The sequence below is a fragment of the Saccostrea cucullata genome, unplaced genomic scaffold (genome assembly GCF_032062105.1).
Source record: "Saccostrea cucullata isolate Sc308-1 unplaced genomic scaffold, CSIRO_AGI_Scuc_v1 ctg211, whole genome shotgun sequence".
In the NCBI taxonomy this organism is placed as follows: domain Eukaryota; kingdom Metazoa; phylum Mollusca; class Bivalvia; order Ostreida; family Ostreidae; genus Saccostrea; species Saccostrea cuccullata.
This window is the reverse complement of record NW_026927173.1, coordinates 129,048-150,323: the sequence shown is the minus strand read 5'-3', so window position 1 is coordinate 150,323 and position 21,276 is coordinate 129,048. Positions and strand designations below refer to the sequence as shown.

The 21,276-nt window shown below is 33.1% G+C and overlaps 2 protein-coding genes across 3 annotated transcripts; one reads left to right on the top strand and one right to left on the bottom strand.

The window, feature by feature from the left end:
• Positions 1 to 494: 494 nt before the first annotated feature.
• On the bottom strand, positions 495 to 15,071 carry LOC134273644 (serine/threonine-protein phosphatase 1 regulatory subunit 10-like). Its single transcript, XM_062755827.1, has 19 exons — positions 14,716 to 15,071; positions 11,974 to 12,087; positions 8,885 to 9,069; positions 8,515 to 8,699; positions 7,544 to 7,618; positions 7,042 to 7,362; positions 6,870 to 6,948; positions 6,590 to 6,756; positions 6,185 to 6,414; positions 5,786 to 5,960; positions 5,386 to 5,556; positions 5,214 to 5,278; positions 5,001 to 5,074; positions 3,183 to 3,258; positions 2,842 to 3,054; positions 2,427 to 2,517; positions 2,169 to 2,318; positions 1,882 to 2,061; positions 495 to 1,682 (listed from the first exon to the last, which is right to left on the bottom strand). Exons 2-19 carry the CDS (start codon positions 11,974 to 11,976, stop codon positions 1,579 to 1,581), a joined length of 2,544 nt encoding a protein of 847 aa, XP_062611811.1. The 5' UTR covers positions 11,977 to 12,087; positions 14,716 to 15,071; the 3' UTR covers positions 495 to 1,578.
• A 427-nt stretch (positions 15,072 to 15,498) lies between these two features.
• On the top strand, positions 15,499 to 19,404 carry LOC134273635 (uncharacterized). 2 transcript variants are annotated; one of them, XM_062755817.1, is made up of 7 exons: positions 15,499 to 15,630; positions 17,257 to 17,419; positions 17,720 to 17,814; positions 18,437 to 18,508; positions 18,627 to 18,753; positions 19,027 to 19,266; positions 19,302 to 19,404. In XM_062755817.1, exons 1-6 carry the CDS (start codon positions 15,574 to 15,576, stop codon positions 19,239 to 19,241), a joined length of 729 nt encoding a protein of 242 aa, XP_062611801.1. In that variant the 5' UTR covers positions 15,499 to 15,573; the 3' UTR covers positions 19,242 to 19,266; positions 19,302 to 19,404. The 2 variants fall into 2 exon arrangements, with proteins under 2 accessions (XP_062611801.1, XP_062611802.1); XM_062755818.1 differs by lacking the exon at positions 19,302 to 19,404 and having other exon boundaries at positions 19,027 to 19,277.
• The last annotated feature ends 1,872 nt before the right edge of the window (positions 19,405 to 21,276 follow it).

The window sequence follows — 21,276 nt, the reverse complement described above, 5'->3', positions numbered from 1 at the left end:
AAGAAGCTAAAAATGTTCAAAAGTTTACGACTTGATGTAGAGGGAAACGCCCTTCATTTGAGATAGCAATAGGTTTACTCAGGTGACCTAAAAATGGGATTTCTTTCATTTTTCTCTGCATAGAGATGATGAGTAAAAAATGCATTAAATTCAGCAGAGATTTCCTTTCTCAACTTACTGTAGATCACTATATTTTCGCGCTTTCAGCTCAGGTGAGCTAAAAACTTTTATTAACGAGAGAAAATTTTCGCGAACTGTGGTTTTATGTTGTATATAAACATTAATAATACAATTATAAAATGAGATTTCTTTCATTTTTCTCTGCATAGTGATGATGAGTATGAAATGAATTGTATTCAGCAGAGATTTCCTTTCTCAACTTAATTAAAGACAAGTTAAAACTACTTCTGAGAAAGTAAGTGCAAAGAAGCATCTGTAACCTTTATCAGTTCATACATCAAAGATCCTTTGTATACATACAACAAAATTAAAAGTTAATTTTTTTAAAATTTATTTTTGGCATCTCCTGTATGTAAATGTATAACAAGATTGTTTATGTACACCTCCATTAAATGGAATTATAACATCATCATAATCTCTGAGTCATACAAAATAACAACCATCTTAATCACTCTTAACAATCACACACCTTCACACATACCCACTAACAGACCATCCAAGTTGCATATCTTTACTTTTGAAGTCTTATGACAGTCACACATTTGACATTTATACATACACTGAAATTCATGCATTTGCTCCATTCAAACTAATCATAAATGGCATTTCCTTCTTTTTTCAATAATGTCCTCAAAATCTTGATTTTGTCCAACAGCAAAAAACATTTTTACAATATTCAAATGTACAAATATGTCAATGCCCTTATCTGAATAAAATCAGTGATCAGATTTTCCATCATCCATTTATTGGTTACTTATTGACTAGTGTATCGGTTTGAACACTTTTGAAGGTCAATATTACAAAGATGTAATAATTCTATAATAGCAAACAGAAATTTGAACTGAATGCTACACAATTTGCATGACAGAATATGGATTTCAACCTTAGTTTTATCCTCTACCATATCTACATCTAGTTTCAGTATATGTCTATTTTAAAAAATACACAAATATAAATAAAAATTCACCAACCCCATTTCTTTGGGAAAAGTTTTGATTTACATTATTTCTTCAGTCATAAGATACCTAATTTTGAATACAAATGTACATGTAGTTCACTTTTGAAGTGTGTCTCTTTCTTGCAATATTCTATGCTTAAAAAGGAAAATGTGCATATAAACAACCTTAAATAGAAATTCCCCTGAAGTTTTGCAATTAATTTTATAAACCACAAGAACTTGTAAGTTTCCAGTCTGTAAGTTCTATTCCTGTAAGTTAATCTTGTAAGTCTATTGTTAATCTTTCAGACTTCAGTCCCACACTCGTAAGTCTATAAGAGAGCTCATCTCACAGACATGTCGGAAAACATTCTGAATTCCATTTACTTGATTCTTCTCATGAATATATGGTAATGCCCCTTGTGTAAGAGGTAGTCCATTTACACCAAGACAACACAATGCTATACTGGTGGTCCGTTAACACCCGGGTGTAGGAATGAACAAGTGTTTCCTCTCCGACAACCACCCGCAGCAAAATGACGACACACCGCTCGGTCTCCATTCACTGAAACAAAAAGGTCACTTGTTTGAGAAATTCTTGTAATAACTTGAGAATACCACAAATTATGAATCTTATGAAAAACAGAAGAATGGGATTGTTAAAATATTTTAGATTGATATTGTTCCTACACTATTTACATTTTTTCTCTTTGTTTCCCAATTATTAATCACACGTATGAGCAAACCAACAGAATAATATTTACCTTGTCTAACTCTGCCCCCTCTTCCTCCTCTCATTGGGGGACCCATTGGAGGGCCCCCAGGTATTCCTGGAGGAGGGCCACGTGGTCCCCCACCTCTCATTGGTATACCCGCCCGACCTCTACCCCTCATTGGTGGTCCTCCTATCATGTTTTCTCCCCACTCATCATTCCCAGGGCCACCTACAATGAAATCAAAAGGTCAACCTTGATAAATGAACAAAAAGTTGTACGACATTTTACACAACAAAAGTCTTTTTCATTTTTAAAATAAATATACAATGTCATACCTGGGAATCTCTGGGGTCCACCTGGTCCCATCATGGGGTTAAACCCTGGAGGAGCAGCTCCTAAGATTCCACCTGGAGGTGGCCCCATCATCCCCTGCCCTGGGGGAGGCATTCTCATGCCTGGACCAGGCGGGTGCATAGGTCCCATAACTAAAAGGTACAAAAAACACATTAAGAATATAAGTGCATTTTTTAAGAGTTATTCTCACAAATTACTTTTCTTCAATAGTCTAAATTTTAAGATAACAAGAACATTACCTCCAGTATTCTGCATGGATTGGAATGGTTCTAGAATTTGTTTCAGTTTGTCAAAGGCATCTCCTGTTTTATTTGGATCTCCAACTGTTCCCTGGAAGTTCAGAAAGTAAAAGTACATTTCATTGAATGAAGATAAGTACCAATATACATGTGAAAACAAAAATCTTTTGAGATGGTGTAATAATCAGGATACTGTAAATATATGTGTGTATGATATTTAGCACAAATTAATGTTTCAAAAAGTTTAACTTTATGTAGATTTGATTAAGTGCAATCTGAAAGCGGGAGATGTAAAAGTATAATAAACAAAACATTTAGTGGTGTACATGTACTTGATTAAGCACATTCTACTTTCTGCCAAAATTGCTAAATAGAATACATTGCTAAAAGTAATACATTTACAGTATGTTCTTACCATCATTGATGCCAGGATATTCTGAGCACTGGCGGGGTCTAGGTTTGGAGGAAGCCCCCCTCCCTGCTGGAATGTTTGCAGTACACCTGCAATGTCTGGAGGTATATTAAGCTGACCAAAAATAGAACTGGGGTCAGGAGGAGTATTAGCAGCAGTAGCCTCGTGTGCAGTAGGGTTAACATGACTGAAAACATCCTCTCCTGTGGAGTTTTCCTGAAAGGTCAAAAAGTAAATCACAAATAAGCTCAGCCTACACCAAAATTTGTCTACATTCTGAGTAAGATCACTATGTTCACATTGTATTTAACAATGATGCAATGCTTAAAGGTACTGTAACTCACATCTTCGAGGGGAATAAACTTCGGATCTGCAGGTTCTACTGTTTCTAGGTCAGGTTCACTTGGTGTGTCAGGAAGCCTACAATGGAACAGAAGATTTAATTTGAATACTCATTTGTGTATTTAAAAACGTCCAATCTATACTAGATATATAACAAGAGGCCCATGGGCCACATCGCTCACCTGAGCACTAAGGGTAGGAAAAAGTAGAAAATGGCTTTTTATTGTAAAGTTTAAATAAATCATGGATTTGCTACTTTGTAGAAAATGATTTTTAAAGAATTTTCCTTTATATATCTTTAAAAACTTTGCCTGGCCATTTTGCTTTACCCTACAGGGGTCATGATTTGAACAAACTGAATCTACACTACCTGAGCATGCTTCCATATATATATGATGAATTATGGCTTTGTCATTCTTGAGAAGAAGATTTAAAGAATTTTCCTATATATTTCTATGTAAAACTTTATCGGCCATGGAGGCCTCCTCCACTTCATGATTTGAACAAACTTGAATCTACACTACCTAACATGCTTCCATATAAATATGATGAATTATGGCTTTGTCATTCTTGAACACAGAAGATGTTTAAAGAATTTTCCTATATATTTCTATGTAAAACTTTGGTCGGCCATTTTGGCCCCGCCCTACCCCCCAGGGGTCATGATTTAAACAAACTTGAACCTACACTACCTGAGCATGCTTCCATATAAATATGATGAATTATGGCTTTGTCATTCTTGAGAAGATTTTTAAAGAATTTTTATATATTGCTATTAAAACTTTGGTCGGTTTTAAAACGTAAAATGTTCATTGCATTTGTACAAACAGTAATTAGGGTTTCCTAACATGCTTCCAAATAAATGATGAATTATGGCTTTGTCATTCTGTGGAAAAAGATTTTTATACAGAATTTTCCTATATATTTCAAACACTTTGATGTACCTACCCCTGGGCTTGATTTGAACAAACTTGAATCTACACTACCTGAGCATGCTTCCATATATATTGATGAAGGTTTTTAATTTTCCTATATATTTCATTAAAACTTCGGCCATTTCCTGCCCTACCCCCGGGGGTCATGATTTGAACAAACTTGAATCTACACTACCTGAGCATGCTCCCATAAAAATATGATGAATTATGGCTTTGTCATTCTTGAGAAGAAGATTTTTAAAGAATTTTCCTGTATATTTCTATGTAAAACTTTGGATGCATTTGATTACATGCCAATTAATGCAAATGCTTTAACAAATTTGAATCTACACTACCTCGTTGTTTCCCCAAAGTTTCATCTTTACCGTATCATAATTCTATGAAATCTAGATTTTTAAAAAGTGCCACTAAATTTTCATATAAATCTCCCTTTATAGGATGGCTTGATCAAGTTTATCCCCTTTACAAGGATAGCTTTGTGGCAACTTATCACTTGGACATCAAACGCAAAAGAGTTACATAACAATTACGGAACAGATTATTTTTTAAACAAAAACACTGTGAACCATTTCTGATTTTATTTCTCGTATAAAATTAAACATTCATTGTATATTTAAATTGAACTTAAAAAATCATGTTAATGTTCACACCTTCTTCCTTACACAAAGTGGTGCCTAATTGTTTACAACGCATTTGCAGGTAACCTCCCTTCGGTTTTATTTCTACAACAGTTTACAATGTTTTACAGTTATCAATTAACTTGTTCATTATTTATTTACACTTTAAAGATAATCCAACACTCAAATCACAGTTACTCCCCTTATAAATCAGCAATACTGAATAAACACAGAGAACTTGAACAATGAATATCCCTAGTAATAAAACAATTCTTGGTCTATACTTACAGGTATGGCCTCAACCATGTTGTCTTTGGTCTGTCTTCTTGCAGATTCCATCACCTGTAAATAAATTTTATGTGTATTATAAATACAATAAAAACTCTGCTCGTAAAATTTCTATTTTAAAACCAGGATTTACCTACATGTACATGAACCTTTACAATTTACAAACATATTTATAAAACCAAGACATGCCTACCTTCCTATCCAAATGTGCTTCTTGTTTCTTCAACTGGTTAAAGTCTTTTGGCCTATTCACATTTTCTATAAATGTAAGGAAATTAAATATTAATAATGCCCCCCTTTTCTTTATTGTTTGTAAAAATGTTTCAACTGCACCTAGAAAAATAGAAACATAAGTTTGTCTGTACCTCTCTCTGTCTCGTCCAGTTCAAAGTAGTGAAATAATCGTAAACTGGAGTCTTCGGCCCAGGATACTTTCTTGTTTTTCTTCTTTTTGCCTGTAGCACCTGTTGTCAGTAGACCCTTAGACTCCCCGGACTTCTCATCTGTGTCCATTGCTTCTCTGCTGGCTTCAGAGCCTGTATCAAGTATTTCAAGACACAATATATAGGTACAATATTAAGTTGTTACCTTATTTTCAGTTTGCATGGTCAGAAAAAGTTTTTGAAAACAAAATATTGTTCACTCATCATTTTTTCTCTCATTTTAAATTACAATGTTTCAATAACTTCAAACAAAATTAAAAATTCCGAAGAAATATTAACTTTTTACAAAATAAAATAGTCTTTTAGCGATCAAAGTTTTTACCCTCTTTTAAAGCATCCGTCATTTCCACATCTTCTGAAGTTTTATTCTCCTCTAGAGTGGGTGGGGCAGTATCTTTGTCCTCTTTTTCTGTGGGGGAGGGGCTCCTCTTGTCCAATGTGGGAGGGCTTGGACTCCTTTTTTCTTCAGTTGGTGTTTCCAATGTGTCTTTGTAAAACTATCAAAATCATAAATATTTTATCATCAGTCCCAGCTTTCTTCATCACAGACAGGTTAGAGGTTAATTACAGATGTATATTTATTTTTAAAAATGTCATTTTATACAGTATACAAACCACTCTCCATTAAATTAAAACTTTTACAAATCTCAAGTGTTTGAGTGATATGACCAACAAAAAAAAACCTCTGATATAACAAAAGTGAATCTATTTGAGGACTTACAGATGGAACAACCGGAAGTGAGTTTTTGATGGCAGTGGTAGGGGAGATGGGGGTATGGGGAGATGTAGGCGTTGGGGGTTTGGCAGTAATGGGAGTGGTTGGACCACGCGAGGCACCAGGTACAGAGGTTATCGCCACCGTGGCACCCGTCTTCTTCTTCCTACGTATCACTCCAGTTGGACGGTCAGGAAGGAGAGAGTCAATGAAATTTGTACTCTCATGTATCACAGCTAAAAGAAAACATGAATTTTTAATATGAATTTACACATTAAACATTACCATTTCTCTTACAGAGAAATCAGACGACAGCACGATGAGTCAGATAAAAACATTGAAATTTGGATATGAGCTTTCGGACAGATACATGTACTTCTTTCCTTACAATGTGTAAACTTGACAACTCACTTTTGGGTTTAGGCGGTGTTATTTTGATTTGCTTGTGCACATCTGCAGGAGAAGCTGTGGTGGGGGACTGAGCAGGTGGTTGCTCTGATGTGGCATCCTCTGTAGACCCACCCTCCAAACGAGACCGCTTTCCAGGTGGCTGCTCCTCCTTTGGTTTCAATTCCGAACTTTCATAAAATAAATAAATTAGAAATGTCATTCAGCAATTATCATCTTAGTGTATGTAAATTGTAATTGCTTTGAAATGCAATTGTAATACGTTTATTTATGTCCTCCTTACCCTTGCCTCTTCTGTTGCGACTTGTTTGGATCATTTGACAGTTTCTTTGATTGTTTGGTAACAATATCCTCCTCCAAACCTGTAAAATTTGGCATTCATAGAGTTTGAAAACGATCAAAAATCTTCAAGAAACTGATCAATTATTATCTAAAATACAAAAATAAAATCGCACCTGTAGACCTGAACTTTGTGTTTGGTCTTTTGACCGTGGAAGCTCGTTTTTTGTCTGGTTTGGACTCTGATTTTGATTTATCACTGTCTGACACTGGGGGTCTTTCTATCTTGATATGAAGCTTCAGTCCGTTAGTTTTTGTCACAACACCTAACGAGTCCTTAATGCTCACATCCTCACTGAGTTTTTCCTCTTTAGTCCTATGTTTTGAGTATTTCTCATCTCTAGATTTATCACTGTTCTTCCTGTTTTCATCAGATTCCTTGTCTCTGTCACTCTTTTTACTTTTTTCTTTGTCTGACTTCTTCTTTTTAGAGTCATCTGCAAACACAAATTACTAGCAATTACATCATCAGATTAAAAACTTGAAATTTCAATGCTTTCAAAATCAAGTCATCTAACATGTATATTTCTCCATAAAAATACACTATGCATTGAGTAAGTAATTAAACATGACAAGTAATAAACTTTTTGCAGAGCAAATATATATATATTTACATACTTGAAACTTCATTATTCTTTCCTCTGACCTTCTCCATCCACTTGTCCACAATATCAGAGGACATTGTTTTGACAGCTATAAAAGAAATAAAGAAACAGTCTATCAAATGTGTATTGTAACTATATTACAGATGCAAAACATACACTAATACAGTGATACATCAACCTCACTGTCCACAGTAAAACTTGCGAACATGCTTGAAATGAATTCACGCTTACAACAAAATGATTTTCATTCCCCATGGTTTTTAAAAAATACTGTAATTCTAACAAATCTAACAAATGATGCTTATATCAAATCAGAATTGCTCATTCTGGTACTTTGTCTGAGGGGTGTTTTACTCTACAGATGATGGTGGTTATGAATGCCTAGAAATACGTGCAATATTGTTGAATAGTCGCTGGCCAATACCGAGGCAAATTATGGCTCAAACAACTGAACTAAAAGGAACTCACTCACTTCCCCGAAAGGCAAGGAGGTAGAAACAAAAGGGCAGTAACAAGAGTAAGCAAGCGTACACAGGCATGAAACACAGTGGAATGAAGTACATGTCCCTAGCCAGGATTAGTATATATTGTATACAGGGAAATATTGGCCCCTGTTTTACTTTTGCCCTTTTCAATCAAGTCACAAATGGGGGAATTTCAAATGGGTGGAACTCAAAGAAAACAGTATAAATTTCTTAAACAGAACTGTGATTGGGCTAATTTAAAATGGGGCAAATTTGTTATCAAGTGTAAAAGAACGAAAATAACATGGGGCGAAAATAATCCTGCATACAGCTCATCCCCCCATAACCCCCTATTGTGTTCTAGCCTTTGTATTCTTGCTTTATTAAGTTGTCGTATTTACAATATCACTCCCTGAAGTTGTCCAGCTTCAGGTTAGTACAATGTAGCAGGCCCTTTTAGTACATGTACAACATAATAAAACATGAGAGCAGCTAATCAATACTGTATATAGACACTCACTTTCATTGTCACATTTAGAAAAAGCCTTGATGGTCTTGGCGGAGTTGTTTTGCTTGAGTAGTTCCACTGTGACAGGAAGTTGTTGGAATACTTTAAGCATCTCTACCAGAACTGGATAATTCTCCGATTCTTTACAGTCTTGTAGCCAACTATTGAGGACATCCCAACCTCCCACCTCAATAAACCTACAGGTATCAATGAAAAGAAATGTCAAGAAATCAACATGTATAGGCGACCAGGATGTTTTCCAGTGTTATTTTTGTTGAACTAATATTTTGTGCATGTGCTTTAACAGAATATTCATCTTGCTTCAGTTTAATGAGATTTATATAGCTTGAAGTATTCTGATAGTGTATGAACGTTTTCTTACTTTTCCAGAGTTTTCTCAGACTCTGTAGCTCTAAGGATGTTGATGTAAACACATCTGCTTACAAGCTTGTTTGCTTCTTTCATCAAGCTAACTATTCTGGAGGTTTCAGTTGGACTTTTGATGGCACCATTTGGTGTTAACAAGGGAGCTAGTCCCTTCAACAACTGATGGGGATCTATTGGGGCCTGTAAAAAGTTTGTCATCATTAACTTCAAATACTTGGAAGATGTATAGTTCATCAAAGCAAAGCTCCTTATAAAATCAGATATATGAACTGGGTAATGGTAGTCCCTCTTGAATTTCAGAAATGAATGCCAATGTGTTTGTTTCTAGAATTGTTTTTATAATAATCATTGAAGAGGGTTCATGTTCTTCTCAATCAAATTTAACGAAGCCAAAAATATTTCCATTCAGGGTATACATTGAAGATTTAGTATAATTCTATAGAATTCTTGGAGATGTGCACTAGAAGCTCTTCAGACAAAGTATCAAAGTACCATATATTACATTACAATAAGGCTATAATTATATATAAATATATATTATTTTTATCTGTGTCTGTGTATATATTTTGGCCTTATGTAGAGTCAAACCTTCAATTTCATAAAGAAATAAAACATTTGCTCTTGGCCTTATATGTATTCATGTACTGCAGTATGTTGTTATTTTCAAACCTTTCTCTCATAAACCTTGAAAACAGCATTCAAATTTATCTCGTCTGTGCAAATCTTTTTACACCAAAGAATGAAGTCTTTAAACATCAATTTTGGCTCAATTTCTTTCATCTAACAGGTATCATTAACCCCCCCCCCCAATCCAATCCATATTAAGGGCTTAATTGGTCCTTTTAGGTCTATGTACCCTTTTGATCCAGAATTTCAAATTGTTAAAACAAAGGCAAAATCAGAAAATACTAAAGTTTGTTTTTTTTTTTTTTATTTTAATGTTAAGTAGGATAAACTTATTCCCTATTCAAAACTGGGACAGGATCCTTCTACCGGATGAAGATGCAATGCAAAATCTTTCAGATCTTAATGTTGTTGAGTTGGATAACTAGTTTTATTCTGTTTTACTGCCTTAAAAAAGATACTTGACTATACTGCACCCAAGCACCAATACTCAGAAATGTCTTTCCAGAAGTGGCTACCTCTTATTCCTAAATGGTACCCCCCCCCCCCCCTAACAATTTCTTTTGAAAAAGTTCAATGATTCCTTGAATTTATCATGCCCATAGTGTGCTTTCTTTATTTTGATATTAATCTAAATATAAAATCAATACTGTTAATGCATGTATCCTGAGAAAATCCCTCAAAACAACATGCTCACGAGAATAATTGTGAATCAGGAAGTACTCCTTGTGTTTTCCGTTGAATGCATTTTTTGTCGACTGATAATGATTTTGTCATACAGCCACATTTTAAACAACTTGAAATTTTATTTCTATATTTCCTCTTGTAATTTTTTATTTTTTATCACAATGGGCATTAAAAAACAGTTGAAGGCCAAGAAACATTCACAATAATGGAGTCGAATTTACAAATTATCTACATGCTCCATGACTTCTATTAAACCCTTGACCAAATGTGAACCCAATCTTTTCATTTTATTTCAATTCGGAAAATTAAAAGCACCTTATGTTTTATAATCTCAAGACTAGATGCATCACTTTTTTTGTTCATTCTCCCCTTACCTATAGTTATTATATGAAAATTGAAAAATTCTATGATCTGAATTCAACCCATTAAATCAGAATTCTTTGTTATAAATATATAATGGTGTGTTATGCATTTCATATGAGAAAACTATGTCTCTCACAACCAACAGATTTTGCACTTTGCTTCAAGTTGGATTTTAGAGAAGATTCCAGTCTTTATGGAAGAAAAGGCTTATACATATTTGATGACAAAAGCAAGGCAAGAAGATTGTCATGTGCCATTTCAATCTTAAAGCCTCTATACCTGTATGATCAGCAGGACAGCATAATCAATGAAGCTTATCAAAATCATTGAAGTCCGTCCTCTTTTTGTATTCATCGGTTTTATCAATTAATCAATGTCCAGATTGTTTTCATTTTCCTGCATTTTGTACATAATTTCATTTTTACCTTTACTATGCCATGGGACTGTATGCTTTGCCAATATATTGTACTAAGAGATATAGGAGCTAAGTTCACATTATGTATAAAATGGTCCAGTTTATGGATTCTCTAAGTCCTATCTCCATTCTCCAAAACTAATATAAAGAAAACTTTCTCCTTTCAACTCATCTTATAAAAAAAAAATACTTTTCAAAAGCCACAAAAAGAAGAAACTGTTTTGTAGATATGAAGTGGGTTTCAATGCTACAAAAAAAAATATGTGCCTATGAGTATGCTCAACAAATAGATATTCTGCAGGAACTTAGCCAAGAAAATATTTGAAATATCCCCCACCTATTCAATCAATATTTACTTGGAATTTTTGACCTGGTTCCAAAGAAATTGACCAGATTAAGCAACCATTCCATGTCATACAGTATCTTAAACAACTGAATTTTGAGTTTCTACTGTATTAGACAAGATTTCATATTGCACAACATCTGGACTAAGCTAGTTTCACTGTACATAGTAAGAAAAACGTTTTTTATCTAGTCGTCATGTCAGAGTGAAATTGATTTTTAAAATGTCAGCTAAAATTGAATAAAAAAATTTTTTAAGGCCAAATAGGGCCCTTGGTGAACCTTGCTTTTATGTATCAATTAATTCCTTGACCTTATTTTTTATGTCTCAAACAGGGCCAGGAATTGTTGCACTTCCATCCCAAAGTTGATGACTTCTCCATACGTTAGATTTCAAGACCTATTTGTCCAGGATACATACCTCCGATTTATTAGAATTTCCCTCAGAAAAAGACCATTTCTATAATATAACTCTAATAATATGCATTTTTAACAAAATTTTCAAAATAAATTTTATGCCTTCAATAAAGAGAATGCTGTTTTCAAGGTCTTATATCCCACTTTCACTCTGTCCACAAACACACTGGTTTTGACACACATTTTCAGCAACTTTTTTTTTATTTTCGTTGTTCTGCTTTATGATAGAAAATTACCATTTTATTTTAATATTTTTCATCTGGGACGATTATTATTATCAGAGAGCAAGGGAAATTGAATGCTTTCTTGACTTTAATCGACCATTGTTCCACGCAGCAGACTGCAGCAATCTGAAAAGAGAAAAAAATAAGACTTTTAAGTTAAAACTGCAAAATCAAGTTCAAAACTTGACCGTTGTAATGTTTTGCTGATTGAGTTAATCTTTGTGTCATTGAAATGACTTCTTAAAGAGAGAACATTTAAGTGTCAAAAATGGTTAAAACCAGGGCTTCTCTCAACAATAAACTAATCAATCTAATGACTGAATCTAATTTTGTAAGAGTGTTAATGAAACAGTAGCAGGGTTGTCTGCAAGACCCAGTGGCTGGGGAATTTCCCTGCCCATATTGACATAATCCTCCGGTTATACTGGTAATTTCCCCCAAGGCTTTTTTTTTTTGTTAAGAGAGGAACCCCATACCCCCTTGTACCCTTTTTATGTCCCCTGCTATTTCAACTCTTAGGCACCTTAAATAGACAGACAAGAATTGTTATACAAAATGTGAATGGTTTTTCATTGAGGTGATTTAAGCAAGAGTTATTTCCCCATGATTGCCATATTGTAGGTCAGTATTCCCAGAATCTGTCATTATTCAACCAAGTTCAGTTTGTTATACTGATTACTGAGGTAAAGATAACCCTGTTTTTTTTTTTTTTTTTTTAATGAATATACATTTGTAAAATCATCTTTTAATTCATAATTTCAAGATTGTAAATATTTTTCACCAAATATTTCTGCCATGCATGTTTAAAATTGGTTGTTCAAAGAGGAAAATTCACTTCCTTGCCCTACAAGATGGCAGCCAAGGGGAATAACTCCGGGGCAAAATATGTCATAGGAAAACAATCTATTCTTTCTTTAACATCTAAACATTGTCTACTGCAATTCAAAATGAGATTCTATATCAAATTTCCGATATATTTAAATCTATTGATTTTTTTTTATTTCAAATAAAATTTCTCCTTGCCCTACCCTGTATTGAAATAGCAGCTGTTCTTTTCTCACCAAATGAATATTTTCTTCATGCATATGCTGTTACGTTCATATGTATTGACTATTCATTTTATCAGAATTGTAGTTGGGAAAATTCAGAGATTTTCCTCTTTTCCGTACAGAAAGTTATTTTTTCCAAAGTGTACAAACTATAATTCTGATGAAATGTATGCATGAAAAAATATTCATTTGGTGAGAAAAGAACTGCTGCTATTTCAGATATATATCAGAATTTTAGTAGCAAACTTTTTTCGTTTTACAAAGTCAACTTATCGATAAGATGCTTTTAATCCTTTTATTATCATAATGCTTTCCTGTAACTTCAACTACTTGTGGTATTAGGTATTGTGGTATTAATAGACCCCTTTTCAACTACTTTTTTCTTTTATATAAAAATTCTTCCTCCTGAAATCTCTCCATTTCAAAAATAACACAATGATAGTTTTGTTACAAAAACAGTTGACAAGGAAATAAATATTTTAAAGATACCCAGTGAAAGCATTTCATATTATTGCAACAGTACTGTCAAAGCTGTAAGGAATAATTTTCAAGATTTTACAATCGAAAAAATGAAAAGATAAAATTTAAAATTTCTTGTACCGTAAACTTAATATATCAAGACAAAAGCTGATACAGTTGTCCTGCTAAATTGGCCTTTTCTTTGGTAATATTCACAAAATAAATTTTATGATGCACATTAGACAAAACAGGCTTTTTGATACTATATATTGAAATTTAGAGGAAATTTTAAAAGTTTAAAAAGTCAGATTACAATGCCAATTAGTAAATCTGTTTTTCAACAAGTGCTTTATTAATTTAATTTTAATAATTAATTATGGATTTTGAAATAATATATTTATTTTTAATTATGCATATATAAAACATGATCTATTAATTTAGAATACTGTCACAGTAAATTATCCTCTGCAGAAAAGATTATATATTTATAGAAAAAGGAAAATACATTTCATTTTTTTCTGCTAGTAATAAAATTTTTTTGTTGCATGAAAATTCAAATGTATGAATCCCTACCATTTTATTTAGTTGTTATTACTCATGATCTCTTAAACCAAATCCTATTTACCAAACATTATTCCACTCTTTTGAATATCTTGATACAGACAACAAAATTTATTATTTAGGTAATTTTCAACGCCCTTGATCCGCCCAAGGTCAGACGTATAATATGACGTCACATAAGGGTGTCAAAGCTCAGTAAAAAATCAATATCCCCCCAGGACAAAGGGTATGACAATCAACCCGGTTTCCATGGTTATACAGGTTATCGCAACCATGTGTTGACTTGTCCTACATTTCGGTGTGGTTGAAATCTGACGTGAATATAGATCGGCAGCCATATTTAATTCATTTAAAAATTGTCTATCAGTAAAATATAAACAAAACAATAAAAATCTTTATGAAATTATAATAGTTTAGAGACAAAAATACATTGATATACACTCATATCATTTTTCACCCAATTATAACATGTCAAAGCCATACAAAATATAAGTTATTCGGTCTTCTCTAGGAGGACCGATCACCTGACAGAGTTTGCATTTTCTTTCTCATTCTTGATGTAGGCCTAATTTGAAAGATTCTTTAATAAGATTTTATCTATAGTTAACTTTTATAATATATTACAATATCAAATTGGTAAACGTGTTATACAAATAAACAATATGGTAACCAGCCAACAACTTACGATCGAAATAGTGAATCCTTGTCCTGTCTAGGCTTTATGTTCAGCCTTTATACGGTTACTTATGGTCAAAGAAATATTGTGGAATTATCACGTTCCACAATTTATACATGAGAAAAATAGATCAAAACAGCAGTATTTCAAGCAATATGGAGTCTTCTATAAACGCTAAATCCAACGGTCGTTGTCACATGTGAAGAATGTAGCGAAGAGTGTTGATAGTTTTGATTAATATTTAAGAAAAAATACTAATAAATTTAAAGGAATTAAAAATTTAGATGCAATTTACACAACCAATCTCATGTACATTTCAACCTATCCCTAGCCGTTACAGTGAACGAATGCGGTAGCACTGTCGGCAATTTTGTGACGTCACCGGTGGAGCTCAAGAAAGAGAACAGTATGGGAAAAGAGTTGTCAAATTCATTTTCTTCATTTTGGAATACTTCCTTTTCAAATCACTTCATTTTTGTAAAATTGTAAAATAGAAATTCAAATAAATCTATTTCAAGGAAAAAAATCAGCAATTTCATTTTATTCCTTTTTATGAAAAATACTTATCCCATTCGTCTCACAGTATGACAATGCAGAAATTTGGGTCAAATTTACAAGAAACAAAAGCATCTAATACAGAAATAAAAGAGGACAAAATAACCATTTATGCATGCTATACATGAATCAACTTTTCATATTATAAAGAAATTGTTATTAATCTTAACCTTATTTTTGCAAAGTTAATGATTGTTTTAATTTAGGGGTGAATCTATTTGCACAGAATAGGTGTCAATAAAGACTCCCCCTTCTACCGATATAGACTGAACCAAACGTTCTGAGGATTCAGATCAAAGTGAAAGTAGAATCATGTTGAAGATTTTTCAGAAAGCATGTCAGCAGTTAGTTTCTTTGGATACCAAGCTGGTAATTAATATTTTCTTTTTTAGATTAGATATGAAATCGTTTTTAGATTGAGAAGGATAAAAACACAACGAAAAAGGGACAAATTTGTCACTTTAATGTTCATTCTTGGCTTGACCCATGGCCATGTCATAATGTTTTTTTATGCATTAAATTACCACTCAGGCCAATTGCTTTACCATCATCCTGGAAAGAAATCTTACAATTATTCCTCACAGTTAAAGGTACATAGACACAGATTTGAAGTTAATATTTTCTGTATATCGTCAAAGGTCCTAAAACGGTGGGGTTCCTAAATCGGTGGTATTTCCCATTGGGCACGCGCGTTTTCTTACCGTGCGAGATCTGACGTCATTGATTTTTGCGTAGTGTTTGTAAACACGGAAGCTTACGACTCTGTGAAAAAAAAACCCGAAATGCCAGAGAAAAGTGTAAGTAAATGGCCGATATTGTCATATCAACAAAAAATACCATATTTTATTAATGCTAAAAATATCTAAATGTAATTGACTTCTAAATATAGATTTAAAAGAAATAATTAATCGAAATACATACTGTAGACGCAGCTTACCGTCTGCGCTTTCAAGTCACGTGACTGTCATGTGGCTAGCATAATTAAATAGAAATACAGAGGATGTCCAAAAGTTAGTGTCTGTTATATGTTTTTGATACCAGGGGTTTATTTTTATAAATCTTGTTGGTAAATTGTTAGTAAACAAATACATAGAAATTAGTTCAGAAATCAAAAGAAAGCTATTAAAAGTTTATATAGTTTCATGTTGGTAAAATAAATAAATACAAAAAATGAATAAAAAATAAATGAATAAGTTGTTTTTGTGAAGTGGGCTCAGTGTAACTTTGAAAATTGTAACCACTGGATCCACTTGCAGTTTTGCTGCACAACGAAAGTTATAAGATGTGGTGATGAATTTATTTATGTCCCTGTCACAATGATAAATAAAACTTTTATAAAATTGTAATTTATCCCTTTGTTCATGTATACGATTTAATATTCGTTGTTCATAAATTTATGCCCGTGGTTCGTGTTATTAGGGTGAAAACTTTTGAGAAGTACCATACCACCGATTTAGGTACCTCAACAGTTCTGCTTACGTAAACAACAAGGAAAAAAGAAATCGCAAGAAAAACAAATTATAGAGTTTTTTATTAGCTAATATGGAAATAATTTGATTAAATAAAGAGTCCTTCGAAAGTTAGTTACATTTGTTTTATTTTAATCTTTCCCGTCAAGATTATTTTATCGCGTAGTTTGCTAATACCACCGAAATAGGTTCCTCGAGGATACTAGCCTATGCTATCACGAATTATATATTTTGATAGCATATCACACAAAAAATATAATATAAGAAATTTTATTTCATCTTTAAAATAGCTTTATCTAATCTAACTATTTTTGAATACCTTAATTAAGCTATATAGCTAATTCAAGAGATTGTGCTGGACTTGAGTATTCAGTGTAAGCTCTGCCAACTTCTGTCTCTCTGATTTTTTTTAACAATGCCTATCAATGAACCAGTAGCTTCATGTAGAAATCAAGTACACGTATTTTCACTATTTGTAGTCTTAGTTCAGACAAAGAATTTTTAAAATGTAAATATGTATGTTTAGCTGGCCGTGTCTGGTACCAGATCAATGTCACTGAAGTGGAAGGATTCGGAGGACCAGGAAGACTCGGAGGAACTCGGCCGAGTCTACGGAGGGTTTGCTTACAAGAAGAAACGGAAACCTGATGTTACTTACCAACAAAGCATCAAGTACTTTGACAGTGCTGGTCTGTAAATTCTTTTACACCTTATGATATCATTATTGTACAGGCATTTTTATTCAGAATACATGAATTTTAGTAGAACTTGAGTAATGTCTCTTTAAAAAATTTTCACCAATGAAGTCTAAGGCATGATTTTCTTCGAGGAAAAAAAAAAAAATTTTTATGTATTTTTGTGCAGATGAAAAATATATGAAACTATAGTATTTTAATTTTCTGTTTTGTTCATTTGAAAGAAAATGATTGAGGTATTGAAATGAAAAGGATATTTTTGAGAAATGAGAATTAAACTTTTTCTTTCTTCAGCATTTAGGAAAGCTTACGGGTCAAACAGAATATGGATGAGATACAAAAGGAACTACAAAGGGAACATAATGCCACGGCCTCGGTACACCTGTACTGTAAGTTAGAATTTTTACTGAAGGCTTAATACAGTGTATTATGATTTGAATATCTCCAAATCATTGTGAGGTATTTAGCTTCAATTACCAATGTCTTATGTTGTATGTCAGGTATTATTGAAATCTTGATAAGTAAAGGAATTAGTCTTGTTCATTACCAATCAATCTAGGAAGTAAGGGAGAATCTACACAAATTTTGTTCAGTGAAATTGACCCGTTACCTAGTCTTGTGAAATAAATTCAGACTGACAAAGCTATGCTTAGATGCAAGAAACAAACTGCAGAACTGTAGCTTTCTGGAAAAAAAAGAGAACAAGGATACATCAAAAATAAAATTCTTTGAGTAATGGCTTCTTTGTGATTAATTAACAACATATATTTATAACAAGCTTCAGATTTTACTTCTTGATCACTTTTTGAATCAGCATGTTGATTTTTGTGGAAGTAAATTTGAAACACAAGTAAGAGTATTTCCCCTTTAATTTATGGTAATACTGTGACCTCTAAGGTCATAATAGGCTGATTGTAACTGAAAGGTATGGATATGAAATCAGGAAATTAAGATTTATTTCATGAGTATTTCTTTACATTGAATATAGAAATATTTTATATCTTTGTGTAGCATAAAGGTGTGTTCCTGACAAACAACCCATGTCCTGTGTGCCGAGATGTTTATCTGGTGGTTGACCACAGGGTGAGCCATTATGCCCATTACTATTCTGAAACCTTTGATGCACAATGCACCATTTAAATTATAACTGGTTAAATGAGTAATGTACGAATTCATATGTGTATTTCTGCTCCTTTTTCAGCATCCTAGACTGCTAAAGGAGTTTCTAGATGCCAACTCAATCAAGGTCTCCGACAACAGGAAGACAGGAGTTTGTTATAAACAGCAGAGAAATCTCATCAGGGAGACAGAACTGGCTATAGAGAGTGGTAAGCATTATCTAATACATGTACAATCAGTATTCAACACACACTTATCATATGTTGATTAAGCTACAAGTTAATTTGAAATGCAATATTTTTAGCTTATTGAGATTACCATACTAATTTTTGCTGTATTTTTGGGACAGTGGGGGGATGCACAAAGTACATTTACATAATTTATGTCTTCAGAGGAATTTTGATTGACTTCATGGATACTAAATCCACTGGCTGATGAAGCAAAGGAAGAATGATTAAATCTGATTGTTGAATATTTGACAGGGTACATGGAGGGTAACTTTCCGTTCCGGGGATATGACATGGACTATTACAGATCTCTGCTAAACAAGTCTGAGGAGGCAGAAAAGACAGACGTTCCGTTTAAAATCTTAAACCCAGAGTTACTGCCTTATAATATAACGAAAAAACACGGTAAAGCAATGAAGGAGGAGAGAGAAAGACAACTCCAAGAGGACATGGAGAACATTAAAATCTGAGACTTATTTATCAACTTTTATTATTGTGTGAAAAATATACATACTGTTTTTATTTTACAGAATGTAAAAAAGTATACATTTAAATTGTTTATGGAGTGATATTTCACATGTACATAGCAAAAGGTTTTTATTGAATTCAAATTGACTGTCCATTGATATATTTTTGAATAAAACTGTTAAAAAAATTCCTCAAACAGTTATTATTGCCATATTTCCTTGTCCCCCGCTTTCGCGAAAGCGAGGGGGACATGAACCTGTCTATTTTTCACAAAAACTTTAACCTTGTTAACTTATATATACAATATTTCACACGTTTGTGTTTTCTTTGGGTACCACCAAATTTGCACCTAGTTTGACCCACTTTTAAACAAAAATTCTAAACTTTTACTTTGGCCATAACTTTTAAATGGTGGGTACTGGGACTTTTATATTTCACATATGTATTCTTTGTGACAAGACCTTTCATTAGATACCGACAACCTTGACCTTTTGACCTTGACATTGGAGATTTACATACTTATGAAAAAACTTTAACCTTGACCATAACTTTTGAACGGTAAGCGCTAAGGCTTTCGTACTTCAGATATGTAATCCTTGTGAGAAGACCTTTTCATGGATACCAAGAACTTTTACCCTTTGACCTTGACCTTGGAATTTTAACTACTTTTTAAAAACTTTAACCTTGGTCACAACTTTTAAACGGCAGATACTAGGACTTTTATTTTTCACATATGTATTCTTTGTGGCAAGACCTTTTATTGGATACCAACAACTTTGACCTTTTGACTTGACCTTGGAGATTTACGTACTTATGAGAAAACTTTAACCTTGCATAACTTTTGAACGATGAGGGCTAGGGCTTTCATACTTCACATATGTAATCCTTGCGAGAAGGCCTTCCATTGGATACCAAGGACTTTTACCCTTTGACCTTGATCTTGGAGTTTTAACTATTTTTTAAAAAACTTTAACCTTGGTCACAACTTCTGAACGGTAGATACTAGGACTTAACCTTGGTCACAACTTCTGAACGGTAGATACTAGGACTTTCATATTTCACTTATGTACTCTTTGTGGCAAGACCTTTCATTGGATACCGACAACTTTGACCTTTTGACCTTGGACATCTCTGTACTTATGAAAAAACTTTAACTTTGGTCAAAACTTTTGAATGGTAAGGGCTAGGGCTTTCATACTTCACATATATAATCCTTGTGAGAAGACCTTTCATTGGATATCAACAACTTTGACCCTTTGATCTTGACCTTGGAGTTGACCTACTTTGTAAAAAACTTCAATTTTTGCCATAACTTTTTAATGGTTAGGATTAGGGTTTTCATCCTTCACATATGTATTATTTGTGACAAGACCTTTCTTAAGAAACCAACAATTCAGACCCTTTCACGTTGGAAAAAAAATTTATCCTCGACTATAAATTTTGAACAGGTGGTGCTAGGGATTTTGTATTTCACATCATATTTCTTGTGAGAAAAACCCCACTTTGGGTAATAATATATTTAATTTGCATTCAAAAAAATTTTAATCTTCGTTATGTTGCCATTCAAACAAACATTATATTGAGAAGAGATAGGGCTTTCATATATGACATGTGCATTACCTGTGAGTGTTAATCATTACCTTTTCACGATTGACCTGATTTAAAAAAAAAAAAATCAACTTCGGTGATAATTTCAAAGATTTGTTCAAGAATATATAAAAAATTTTTGCCTATCCAACTTTCTTTGAATTTGCTTGTTTACTGCAACTTTCAACATAATAAAATATTTCAAGGTCAAATTCATGATTGTAAAAAATGATTGGTCTTTCTGAAAGGTCATGTCACAGGTTATCCACATGTCAAATTAAAATCCTGATAAATCCCAATATATTTAAGTTAAAATCAATGAAATGGGATTTTCAAGTTCAGCTCCTTCAGAAATCTCTTCAAGAAACATATTTAAATGTGCTTGAGGTTCATTTCTTAACCCTTAAAGTAGAGATATAATCCTTGCCAAATTGTATGGCACATATTAAT